Raw genomic sequence first — 13380 nt, 5'->3', positions numbered from 1 at the left:
GCATTGCAAAAGTATTCACCCCCTTGACTTTTTTCGTATTTTGTTAAATTATAGCCTTAAGTTCAGTGTTTTGTTAATCTGAATTTTATGTAATGGATCAGAACATAATAGTTTAAGTTCGTGAAGTCAAATGAGAAAAATATATAAATAAAACTATTGTTTAGAAATAGAAAACAGAAAATTGGCATGTGCGTATGTATTCACACCCTTTGTTATGAAGCCCATAAAAAGCTCTGGTTCAACCAATTACCTTCAGAAATCACATAATTAGTAAAATGATGTCCACCTGTGTGCATCTAAGTGTCACATGATCTGTCATTACATACACACACCTTTTTTGATAGGCCCTAGAGGCTGCAACACCTAAGCAAGAGGCATCACTAACCAAACACTGCCATGAAGACCAAGGAACTCTCCAAACAACTAAGGGACAATATTGTTGAGAAGTACAAGTCAGGATTAGGTTATAAAAAAATATACAAATCTTTGATGATCCCCAGGAGCACCATCAAATCTATCATAACCAAATGGAAAGAACATGGCACAACAGCAAACCTGCCAAAAGACGGCAACCCACCAAAACTCACAGACCGGGCAAGGAGGGCATTTATCAGAGAGGCAGCACAGAGACCTAAGTTAACCCTGGAGGAGCTGCAGAGTTCCACAGCAGACTAGAGTATCTGTACATAGGACGACAATAAGCCGTACGCTCCATAGAGTTGGGCTTTATGGCGGAGTGGCCAGAAGAAAGCCATTTCAGCTAAAAACAAAAAGGCACGTTGTGAGTTTGCAAAAAGGCACGTGGGAGACTCCCAAAATGTATGGAGGAAGTTGCTACAGTCTGAGGAGACTAAAATTGAACTTTTTGGCCAAAGAAAACGCTCTGTCTGGCACAAACCCAACACATCACATGACCCAAAGAACACCATCCCCACAGTGAAACATGGTGGTGGCAGCATCATGCTGTGGGGATGGGACTGGGAAACTAGTCAGAGTTGAGGGAAAGATGGGTGGTGCTAAATACAGGGATATTCTTAAACAAAACCTGTACCACTCTGTGCATGATTTGAGGCTAGGATGGAGCTTCACCTTCCAGCAGAACAATGACCCCAAACACACTGCTAAAGCAACACTTGAGTGGTTTAAGGGGAAGCATGTAAATGTTAGGAATGGCCTAGTAAAAGCCCAGATCTCAATCCAATAGAAAGTCTGTGGTCAGACTTAAAGATTGCTGTTCAAAAGCGCAAACCATCCAACTTGAAGGAGCTGGAGCAGTTTTGCAAGGAGGAATGGGCAAAAATCCCAGTGGTAAGATGCAGCAAGCTCATAGAGACTTATCCAAAGCGACTTGGAGCTGTGATTGCCGAAATAGGTGGCTCTACAAAGTATTGACTTTAGGGGGGTGAATAGTTATGCACATTGACTTTTTCTCTTATTTTGTCCTATTTGTTGTTTTCTTCACAATAAAAAAAATAAATAAAAAATAAAAGTTGTGGGCATGTTATGTAAATAAAATTATGCAAATCCTCAAACAATCCATGTTAATTCCAGGTTGTGAGGCACCAAAATACAAAAAAAAGTCAAGGGGGGGGGAAATACTTTTGCAAAGCACTGTAGTAATACTTTTCGTGGGATAACCCTTTGAACTGTTATTATGTTAATGGTTCAACTATTTATTTCACATCTCTACATAGCAGCTGCTGAGAAATGTGTGGTTCCCTTACGTCCTACCAGCAGCACAGAAGGGGGTTAACTGACCCTGTGGACTGGTAGGACCGGCGGAATTTTAATGAGCCCAATAACCAATAAACGATCTTCAGCTCCCAGAAAGGGAGGGGATCACCCCCCAGCCCACCGTGTTTTTTTCTGTCCTCTGGACAGGTTGGACTGGTGTGTCGCTCCCCTTCTGGGAGCTGAAGAGTACTTAGGGGCTCTTTTTTTCCTTCAGGATAGATGAGAATCTCCTTATCCTGTTTGCCGGTAAGTCTAAAGGCCGTAAAGAGTCTAAAGCTACCATTAGTCGCTGGATCAAGGAGGCCATCAGAGAAGCTTTCGTCTCCCAATCCCTAGATCCTCCTGAGTTTGTGAGAGCCCATTCCACTAGGGCAGTCTCCACCTCGGTTGCGGAGAGAAGACTTCTCCCCTTAGAGTTGATCTGTAAGGCGGCCTCCTGGAGCTCTGAGTCAACCTTCATCTCCCATTATAGGATAGATGCTAGGATGGCAGAGTTTTCGGCTTTTGGGCAGACAGTTCTTAGTTCTGCCAGGCATGAGGACCCTCCCTAGGGGATTCTTCTTGCTATCTCCCCATCTGTGCTGCTGGTAGGACGTAAGGGAATCGTTAATTTCTAACGATAATTTGTTTTCCCTTAGTCCTAACAGCAGCACACAAATATCCCACCCTAGATACATTATGCTTGTTAAAAACACGGTGGGCTGGGGGGTGATCCCCTCCCTTTCTGGGAGCTGAAGATCGTTTATTGGTTATTGGGCTCATTAAAATTCTGCCGGTCCTACCAGTCCACAGGGGCAGTTAACCCCCATCTGTGCTGCTGTTAGGACTAAGGGAAAACAAATTATCGTTAGAAATTAACGATTCTAGACAATCACCTATAAGTGCCCTTTGCTGTCCATTAAGGAAACCCATGTGATAAAGAGGTATGCTAAAACTGTGGTAGTGTCTTAATAAATGTGTTCACACACTCACATTTTAGATCAATTGAAAAAGATATGAACTATGAAAAAATCTAAAAACCTTGCATCTACATTAAGTGATCACCAATAGGAATTTTTTCGCTAATTAAATACTTCTCTCTTTAGATAAAAAAGAAGCCAATACACATTGGATGAATGTCAGCTGAACCCATCAATTATTACGGGTTTATACGACCATCTAAGGCAGAGATGCTCAATCTGCAGCCCTCCAGTTGTTGTAAAACTATAACTCCCACCATGCCCTTCTGATACCTGTAGGCTGTCCGGGAATGATGGGCGTTGTAGTTTTGCAACAGCTGGAGGGCCACAGGTTGAGCATGCCTGATCTAAGGTAAATGAGGGTATCCTGACTGGATATGTAGTGGGAAAGAAGGACTGAGTATGGTGGATTTCAACATGCCCAATCCTTTGTTCATAATAGAGACAGGCTGCCACTAGGTGTCTGGCAGCAGCTTGTTCCCTCTCTCTCCACTGAGAACACATGCATGTCTATGGGGCTAGTCGGGGAGAATTTGCTTACTACTGAACGAGCTGAGGTATTAAAGGGAATGTGTCACCAAATTATTATTTTTTTGCCAGTTAAAACCAGATAGCAACACATCCTATTTTCTGATTGAAGATTTTTTTATTCTATTTTCTGAAAATGATTATGGAGTCTGCCATCTTGTCTGAGCTGTTCTTAATAGCATTTAGAAAGCATTAAGAAAATTGCTTTACGGCAGCCCTATGGCCATAGACAATGGTCTGGATGGGGACTCTGACTTCTATGGAAGAGTTTTCTAGGCATGCTCTGTGACCTATGTAGAGGTCTTTGTACAGTACAAGGAAAAAATAGATAAGATTTGACAATCATCTATTGTGAATGGTAGATCCTGTCTTATCCTTCATTCTAAGACCAAGAAATTACCCCTATTAGGCTTACTGGCCAGTGCGAAAACTGCAGGATTTTATGGTTAGATAGCGAAGTATAGGTCATTTTCTGATGAAAATGTTAAGATGTTTAGCCAGCTAAACTAATGCTAATTTACGTATGAACATAAAATTCCATGAGAAACAATGACTTTCAATCAAATCTTAAGTCCTATGCAATAATTCCACCTTTACAATAATATTATAAAAGTCAACCTTAAGAATTCCAATTAATGTTTTATTATATAGAAACTAAATTTACACTCAGGAGGTACATGTAGTTTCTTTCACTGTATTCTAAAAAGTTCTATGAAATGTACAACGTAAAGGCTCGTTCACACGAACGTGTGCTGCGGATCCGCAATACATGGGCACCGTTCCGTGTGCATTCTGCATTATGGATGCGGACCCAATCACTTCAATGGGTCCGCAAATCTGGAGATGCCGAATGGTAGCACGGAACGGAACACTACCGAAGCACTATGGAGTGCTTTCTGGGGTTCCGTTCCGTGCCTCCACACCACAAAAAGATAGAACATGCTCTTTTTGCGGAACGGAGGGATCGCGGACCCATTCAAGTAAATGGTTCCACGATCCCCATGCGGTTGGGCCACGGTCGGTGCCCGTGCATTGCGGACCTAAGGGCTCATTCAGACGGCCGTATGCTGTCCGCAAAAATGCGGATCCGTTTTTGGCAGACAGTTCAGCATGTCCGCAAAAAAACAGATTGCATTCTGTTTTTTTGCTGATCCATAGACTTCAATAGGGCCATGTCCCGATTTTCACTGACAAGTATAGGACATGTTTCATTATTTTGCTGAGCCGAGTAATGGAAGAAAAGGGCCCCATAGAAATGAATGGGACAGCATCTAATCTGCAAAAAAACGGATCCGCATTTTTGCGGACAGCATACGACCATCTGAATGAGCCCTAAGACAGATGCTCAAGTAATGGCCAAAAATAAAAATTTATTAAAATATGAATTCATAGATATCTACATACCACAATGACAGAAGGATAATCTCACCATCCATACAATATAAGAATATTTGATGAGACAGGTACAGTAGTACAGGGATCAGGTCTATTCTAGAGACAGTAAGTGAGTCATAGGCGTGACAAGTAAAAGGAAGTCATATAATACAGAAGTAGCACAGCTACATTACTTTTTATTATTAATAAAAATAGTTTTATACAAATCAAATGAACATAGAATTGATAAAAACACACAAATTATACATTACATACAAATACTGTATTTAATACAGCCTAGATCTTTTCACATCGTTGGATTCTTCAGAGTTTTTCCTTTTTCGGGATACTGTGTTGTTTGCAACCTGTAGATAGGGGGCAGCAGCTGGGAGACAATAGCTGCTGGGAGGAGGGGGTGGTTCCTAGGAATACAAGGGAACAGAGAATAAGATGGTATAGAAGAAGTTAATTTTTAACCCCTTGATATTTTGGTCTTAATTGGTTATAATAATTTTTTAGCCCCACTCAACATTTCCATGCGGTGTAATACAGCTTTAAAGGGATGTGTCACCAGAAAATGAATTATAGTTTATATAAGTTCATTTATGTAAACATACTTTTTTTTTACCATTTTCCATGTCACCATCAATAAAATCAGTTTTCACACTGGCCACTAAGCCTAATATGTCAAGACTTCTTGTTTAGAGAAGCTGTACAGCAGCCACATGGCCCATACATACAATAGCCTGGAGGGGACTCACTGATTTCTATGGGAGAGTTTTCTAGACATGTTCTATGGACCTGTGCAGAGGTCACTCTACAAAAAGGAAGTAAATAAGTTGTGACAATTACCTAATGTGAACGGTGGATCCCGTGTTATTATCTTTCATTGTAATCCTGCCTGTGCTAAGTAGATAACTACCGAAAGGAGATCTGTACCGAACAGGAAGGCTCTGGGTATTATTAGACTTAGTAGCCACTGACATTACACAGCGAAATTAAATTTTATATTTAAGAAATCTCTAAAAAAATGTTTTACATAAAAAAACGAGATTTTTGTGAACTCACCTGTAAAATCTCTTTCTAGCTTAGTTCATTGGGGGACACAGGACCGTGGGTATAGCTGCTTGCTGCCACTAGGAGGCGACATTAGGCTGAAAGACTTAGCTCCCTGCAGGCTATACCCCCTCCAGCCTGGAGAGAGCATGTCAGTTTGTGCCCCAGCAGTAGGAGCAGTAGAAACATGTGCGAAGCAAAAGAGAACGCAACAAATGCCGGCGGGAGCGAACCAGAGCTGAATACCCGACCGGCAACTAACCACCACCACCACCACCACCACCAACAATAAAAAATACTGGGTGGGTGCTGTGTCCCCCAATGACCTAAGCGAGAAAGAGATTTTACAGGTGAGTTCACAAAAATCTCGTTTTCTCGCTTGTATCATTGGGGGACACAGGACCGTGGTACGTCCTAAAGCACTCCACTGCCCATCCACTGCCGCCTGCAAGACCTTGCGGCCCAGAGCAGCATCCGCTGATGCCTAGGAAAGTACCTGGTCCAACTTGGTGAAGACCAAGACACTGCCTTATCCAACTGTAAAACTAATGCATGGTGGAGATGAACCCAAGAAGCGCCGACTGCTAGTTGGGTGGGCCATAACTTCGCCAGGCTGTCCCAGCAACTATCAAACAGATCCACCTGGAACGTCCCCTTGGAGGCCGCCAAGCCTTTACAAGGACCTCCAGAAAAAAAAACTGGTAAGAGTCTGTACAGCGGAAAAAGCTACACATGGACCAGCAAACCTTAGAGCCCAATCTCATGGCTGATGGAGAGCCCGCTCTCTAGAATGTGAGGGAGAAGGAAGGAAAACCATGTTCGTGATGAAGTGGAAGGTGGTGACTACCTTCGGCAAAAAAAGAAGGTATTGGTCGGAGCACGCCTTATGTGGGTGCATGACAAGATAAAATGCACGTACAAGGCGCTACCAACTCAGAGATTCGCCACCAAACGACCCACAGGACGTTTGGATGAAGCTGGATACCCGGCCGCAATTCTGGAAGCAGAACCAAAAATCCAGAGCCGCAGGATCCTCCTTTGGTAAAGAAAAACGCTCCCTAGGAGCTGTAAATAGGTAGACCGATGCCCCCAGAGCCGTAGGGGCTTGTGGTGAGACTTCTAGTGAAAGAAGCTGCTTGATAAACCACAAAGAAAAAAAGTCTGAATCAGGCATGCCCAACTGCAGGCCAGAGAACCAATACCTTGGAGATAGGTAGTAAAGCCGATGTGAGAATCACCGGCGATGGGACGCCTCGTCAGCGACCATATGTTGACAGTGTGGCAACTCTGCTTGGGGTGACAAATGAGCAGGACCAAGATTAGAGAAATACTCCTGCTGGATGGAGTGCGGTGACTACGTCCAACGCCCCCACCGAATACGAGATACTCTGGTCACATAGGAAAAATTTGAGCTGGGATTCCCGAGCCATACCACACATGGCTACTGGTCAGGTAGACAGAAGGGGGAGACGGACAACCATTCAGCTCAATGAGGGAGAAGAATAGAGAGGGTGTTCCATGTAAAAACGAAACCCGGTGGCAAGGCGTGACAGCCACCCGCTCTGCCTGGCGTGGGGAGACTAGTAGTCCACCCACGGAATGAGCAATGAAGGGTATGACCACCATCGGGCCGACATGACGTAGTCATTACTTATGACTGAAGAGAGGTAGCAACTATAGCAACCAAGTCCCGCTTTAACGGCAACCTAGTGATAGACAAGTGCCGTAGGGACTAAGCTACCGAGCACAGCGCGCCCGAAGCGAGGCGCTGATCAGCTATAGCAATTATGCAATCGCAACCCTTGTGTGACGACAGAAGGACAACAGTTGTCAGAACAATTATCGGTAGAGTAAATGAGTAAGAGGCTAGGGGTAAAGTCTATTCCCATCTGAGACTGGCGCTATACAGAAGTAGCCACAGAATCCAGTGATAGGTCAAAACTCAGCCTGAAGAGGAGGCCATATAAGGAGAGCCACAAATGTAATTCTAATGCCATACTCCAGCTGGGGAGGAGGCTACACAGTAGAGGCCACCGATTCCAGAGCTAGAAGAATCCGTCACCTGACGAAGGAGCTGTAAGTAGTGGTAACGCAAATACCCCTTATACAGTAGTAGCTACAGCATGCCCCACCAGAGCAAGCTGAGGGGGGCCTGAGGACATCCCGTAGGAGCCATGGTACCATACTGCCCCAATTAAGTAGGGCTAACCTTAAACACTCCACCTGGTAAGGGCGCTGAACAGAAGTAACCGCCGAAACCAGCGCCATGGTAGAACCCCTATCTGAGGGGGTTACCCCACTGCAGCGACTACGATCTCCAGCATTAGCGTGACAACTGCACCTGCGGAGGAAAAGTAGGATTTTTTGTACTCACCGTAAAATCCTTTTCTCGTAGTAGGCATTGGGGGACACAGCACCATGGGTATATGTCCAACTACCACTAGGAGGCGACACTAGACATAAAAAGTGTTGGCTCATCCCCGTTGGGCTATACCCTCTCCACAGGCACTAGACAGATCAGTTTGTACCAAAAGCAGTAGGAGAGAGAAGAAAGGCAAGGAACCAACAACTCACGTACCGGGAAAGATCAAGAGACCAGCCCGGAGAAGCGGAAGTAAAAAACATAGGGTGGGATCTGTGTCCCCCAATGCCTACTACGAGAAAAGGATTTTACGTTGAGTACAAAAAAATCCTACTTTCTCGTGCATGGCATTGGGGGACACAGCACCATGGGACGTCCCAAAGCAGTCCCCGAGGGTGGGAAAAGAACAGCCATGCCACCTGTTGGGCATACAGGAGCGGGAGAACCACGTGACCCAACAGTAGAAAAGCACGGAATAGGCAAGAAGCCTCATAACAAGGGAGAAACCCCAAGGAAGCCACAGTGAAGACTGCCAGCATCCCAGGACAAATGCCTGGGTGAACAACACAAATGCACAAAGAAGGCAAAGGGGAACACCCAGGTCAGCCGAAGGCTGGAGAGAAAGTAGGACAGCACCGCGTATTGGAGCACCTAACATTCTAATCGTCTCAGGCGAAAGCACAAATACCCTGAGGCCAACCCCTGACAGGCCGGGGGAGCAAGGAAACATGGAATCACTGAAGGCCAAACGAGTGAGGGAAGCCATAGCAAGGCTCACATGTGAAGGGAGCAGGTCTCCCCTCACCGCAAAGCAGGTGAAGAAGTTAAGCGCCCCATTGAAAGGAGAAAATCCCAAAGGCTCTAAGGGAAACCGCCAACCCTTGGAAGGGGAGGGGGTTGCAAGTAAAAGCCAGGAAAAGAGAAGAGAAAAGATAAGACCTGCATCCCCAAACCAGGAGACGAGGAACGAGCCTCTAAAAACAAAATATCGCTGAGAAGCGCAAGACCGGAGAACCTCTGGCCAAACGAAGTATCAGGGAAAAAGGGGGACCAGATGCAGGCCCCGGAAATCTCAGCAGGGACACACTGGAGCGAGGGAAGCCATAGCAAGGCTCACAATGAAGTGAGCAGGTCTCCCCCCCACCGCGAAGCAGGCGATGAAGTTAAGCGCCCTATTGAAAGGTGAAAACCCCAAAGGCACTAAGGGAAACCGCCAACCCTTGGAAAGGGAGGGGGTTGTAAGTAAAGGCCAGGAAAAAAGATAAGATAAGATAAGACCTGCATCCCAAAACCAGGAGACGAGGAACGAGCCTCTGAAAACAAAATATCGCCGAGAAGCGCAAGACCGGAGAAACTCCGGCCAAATGAAGTATGAGGGAGATGCAGGCCCAGGAAATCTCAGCAGGAACACACTGGACTGAGGGACATGGGAGGAGAAGGGGAGTACTCCTAACAATCTAAGGAGGAAGGTTCTACAAACAGGAGGAAATCCCTCCCGAAGGAGACCATAAGGTGGAAATGCAAACCGTAGCACCAAACCACTCAACACCAGGTACTTGACGTGGGAGGATGGGAGGATAGACACGAATCCCTAGAGGTCCACAAGGCTATTGGAACCCACAAGGGGAACAATTAACCCAGGCCCCTCCCAAACAACGATTATCATACAGAATCTGTGTGGTCAAATGAACGGGGACGAGAAACCACCAGAGGACAACAAAACGGGGAACTGAACCACCAGAGGACAACAAAAAACAGAATATCCAAGAAAAAATGAAAAGAACCACCATAGGGGAAGGAATCGGCCATGGACAACTAGCCATTCTAAGAATAGTGGCTAGCAATCCGCTACATTATCTCGGGGAGGGCAAGTACAGCGGCTTGGGTTGTACCACTAAAACAACAGACACCCATATGCATATGGCGAAGTCGCTATAAAAGAAACGGGTGTGACTACACGAAATGTAGAAACCAGCTGCGACAGACATACAGAAAACTCCCCGGGGGAGAAAGTACCTGACAGGCACAGACAATAGCAAGGTCGAAGGGGACTCCCCTCTGTTAGATAGTACAACTAAGCAGAGAATATAAGGGAACACCCGGACCCAGAAGGAACTACGTAACCCTGTCAAATGCCAGAGCAATCAGCAGAAAATTCACCCACCAGGCAGGTGTGTGGCAATCAGTGGTTCTGTCCCTGAATCATCGGGGAGGACCGTCCAGCGAGGATAATGTCGCTGACCCCAGAGGGATTCCGTGTGGCGGAGGACATCCAGTGATGGCCGAAAACTGCTGCAGCGGCCGGTGCTCACCAAGCTACGCACCCCAACAAGGAGAAGATCCAGTGGAGATCACTGTACTCCACCAGGAATGGTCCGCTTTGTAAGAGAAAACAACGCGGGTACTCCTTATAATATGGGGAACGCGGAGTGCAGCAGACAGCAGTATTTTATAGGGATGGCCATAGCAACCCTAGCACAAAAGCCAACAACCACCTGGCCATGGTGTAGGGAGCGTGGTTGTATGTGGACCACCCACCAGATCAGAACAGATCAGCCATATACTGGGTACACCAGAAGTAGCACTAGACCGACAAGGTGGAGGTGGGGGTTGGGCTGGCCCACTCCTGCCAAATATGGTTACCATGTACATGCTGAACCAGGATGGCCTGTTGTGGACAGTGCCTTGAGAAAGTACAAGGAGAACATAGAGCACGACAGTAACGGAGTGGCAGATGTATGAAAGAACGAAAAAGGGAAGAAACCAACATCCGCAGCACAGATTAGAGCCCGGGGAAGGAAGCACCCAGAAATACAGAAACTGTATGGGCCACAGATTGCACCATAGGGCCCAGCACGTGGGTACTAAAAAATACACGTCTAAAACCGGAGGTAAAGTGGCTGCATGTTGCACTCTAAGGAGAGTGGAAACAAAACCACAGCATCCGGGAATGCGACCCCATTTGGAGGTTACGGGTCCTCAACCTGTAAAGTAGAAATACGGCCGTGTAGTGTAGAGATATGACCAGACAGGTGCAATGGGTACAGCATCTGGAGATGGTAGAGGTACTATATTTAAGATTAGAGCGATGTGGCCGCATGGTGCACCCTAGGACCAGAGAAGTGCAACGGCTGCCGCGTTAGCAATGGTACCTATATTCTACTCGGGAATGGAAAAATAGGGCCGCACGGTGTCACAAAGAACGACAGGAGCAGACCACAATTAAGAAAGTGCAATGGCAACTGAAGGAGGCCCTCCATTTCACCTGAAAAGAGGGAAACAGGGTCGCATAGCACACCATAGAGCCAGACAGGTGTAACGGCTGCAGCAACAGAGACGGTGCAGGAACTCTACCTAAGAAGGGAGTAAGATGGCTGTTTGCTGTACACTATGAAGAGGTAGGTGCAGTGGCCACGGCAATACAAGGTGGCCTCAATATCTCGACCGGTAAGGGAGAGATAGTGCCGCAAGGTACACCATAAGGCCAGCTAGGAGCAACGGCAACAGCCTCTGGAGATAGTGAAGGTACTCTACCTATGAAGGGAGCAAGGTGGCAGCCTGGTGCCCACCAGAACCAAACAGAGGCAATTGCAACAGCAATTGAGAGTGGCCTCTATAATCTCGCCCGAAAGGGAGAAATAGTGCCGCACGGAACACAATAGAGACCGCTAGGGATATTGGATACAGCATCAGGAGATGGTGTAGGTACTCTACCCATGAAGGGAGCAAGGTGGCTGGAAACAGACAGGTGCAATTGCTATGGCAATTGAAAGCGGTCTGTATATCTCGCCCGGTAGGGGGAAATAGTGCCGCATGGAACACCATAGAGCCAGCCAGGAGTAATGGCTACAGTACCTATGGAAGTAACAAGGCGGCTGGAAACAGACAGATGTAATCGCCACGGCAATAGAAGCCAGCCTGTATTCTCTGGTACAGGCACTACAAAAGAACCTTTAGAGGCAGAGAAGGGTTACCAACCCTACAAGAGGCGTTTGCCTGAATTATCAGCTTGCCTAGAACATAGCCCCTGGATAGGGGAACCAGGAAGGTCTGTCGTGTACAGCCTACGAGGGCGCACGTACCAGAGACACCGAGTAGGTGTCCCAGTTGTTAAGCACGGTGACGGCTGCCTTACCTGTGCGGTAATTACCTGTGCAGGCAGGAGAGCGCCATCCGAAAGAGGTCTCCCCCTCCACTAGAGGGGCAACAAACCTGGGTAGGGTAGGTTCCACCGTGCACGTTTGTCTAGACCTCACAGAGGGATTCTGCATGGTGGAAGACCGCCTGATGCTCTGTTCCGAGGGAATCGGTGCAGAGGTGTCCCCAGAGGCAACTGACAGAGAAGGCTTCGTCACCAGCCTCAGCCCTGTCCTGGGCGACCCGAGGATGCCGAGGAGGGGTGGAAGCTAGTTGAGACCACCCAAGGAAGGTCCGTGGGTTACTCCTTACGTGACCCTGTATCAGAGCGTGAGCGTGGCCCATTTGCAAGGAGGAACCTGGGGGGGGGGGGGCATACCGCAATTTGTAGGTAGCGCTCCAGCGACTCCGCCAGGGATTGGGCGAATCAGGCAAGGTTCCCATGGTTGGACAGGGAGGGAGCCCATTAGGGAACACCTACACAAAAGGGTGGGAGAGGAGGACAAGCCGACCACATGGAAACCTCCGTAGACAACGGACGCACGTGAAATACGTGGCGATCCGATAGGGAGTCAGGGGGAAGAGGCCCTCATAGAGCAGCAGGGCTGTCCTATCTGTCCCCAGATGCCACGTTCCCAAGAGGTGCTGCAGCAGCTATAGAACAGGTGCAGGGCTGCAGGAGAACGCAGCAATTGAGAGTAGGGGGGGGGGGGGGGGAAGGAGCCTGCAGAGCAAATCAGCCAGAGGCTGCCTACCAGACCCCAGGAGCTGTGCAGCGCGCCCCATGCAGGAGAGCAGAAGATGGCGACCCAGTGTCATCAGAGAAGGAGCCGACAGCCGGAGGAAGAACCGCCCCTCTGAGAAGAGCAGGGAACCTGGAGCTGGAATGGGCGGGCAGGCAGGCGAGGCCCCTCCCAGGCTCCCCCCATGGAGGGGAGGTGACGGAGCAAGACCGGGAAGCCAGAAAGTGGGCGGGGAGTTGAGGCCTAGTAGGCCCGAAAAGCCGGGGCCTCGATTAGTAGAGCGCGGCCAGGAACGAACGGCCGCAATCACGGAAGTGCTCCGGAGCTGCTGCGACGAACGGGGGCCAGGTGGGGGAGAAAACTGGAGAAGCGACCCCCAGAGGAGAAAAAACGGAAGGCCAGGGGGCTTCTGGGGCCAGGATACAGCTAACAGATGCAGGTATCCGGGAAGAGAGGAGAGGGGGGAACATGCCCAGGCCCGGGGAGG

The 13380-nt window shown here is 47.8% G+C and overlaps 1 protein-coding gene across 2 annotated transcripts in view; it reads right to left on the bottom strand.

The window, feature by feature from the left end:
- Window positions 1–4495: 4495 nt before the first annotated feature.
- The window catches only part of TOPBP1 (DNA topoisomerase II binding protein 1), a 318299-nt gene continuing 309414 nt past the window's right edge, over window positions 4496–13380 (bottom strand). For both annotated transcript variants that reach the window (XM_040434494.1, XM_040434495.1), the window contains exon 28: window positions 4496–5017. In XM_040434494.1, the coding sequence (XP_040290428.1) occupies window positions 4883–5017 (135 nt within the window). In that variant the 3' untranslated portion in view covers window positions 4496–4882. The remainder of the gene's footprint in view (window positions 5018–13380) is intronic.

The sequence above is a fragment of the Bufo bufo genome, chromosome 5 (assembly GCF_905171765.1).
Source record: "Bufo bufo chromosome 5, aBufBuf1.1, whole genome shotgun sequence".
In the NCBI taxonomy this organism is placed as follows: Eukaryota; Metazoa; Chordata; class Amphibia; order Anura; family Bufonidae; genus Bufo; species Bufo bufo.
The sequence above is the reverse complement of the archived record's forward strand: the minus strand, read 5'-3'. Positions and strand labels throughout refer to the sequence as shown.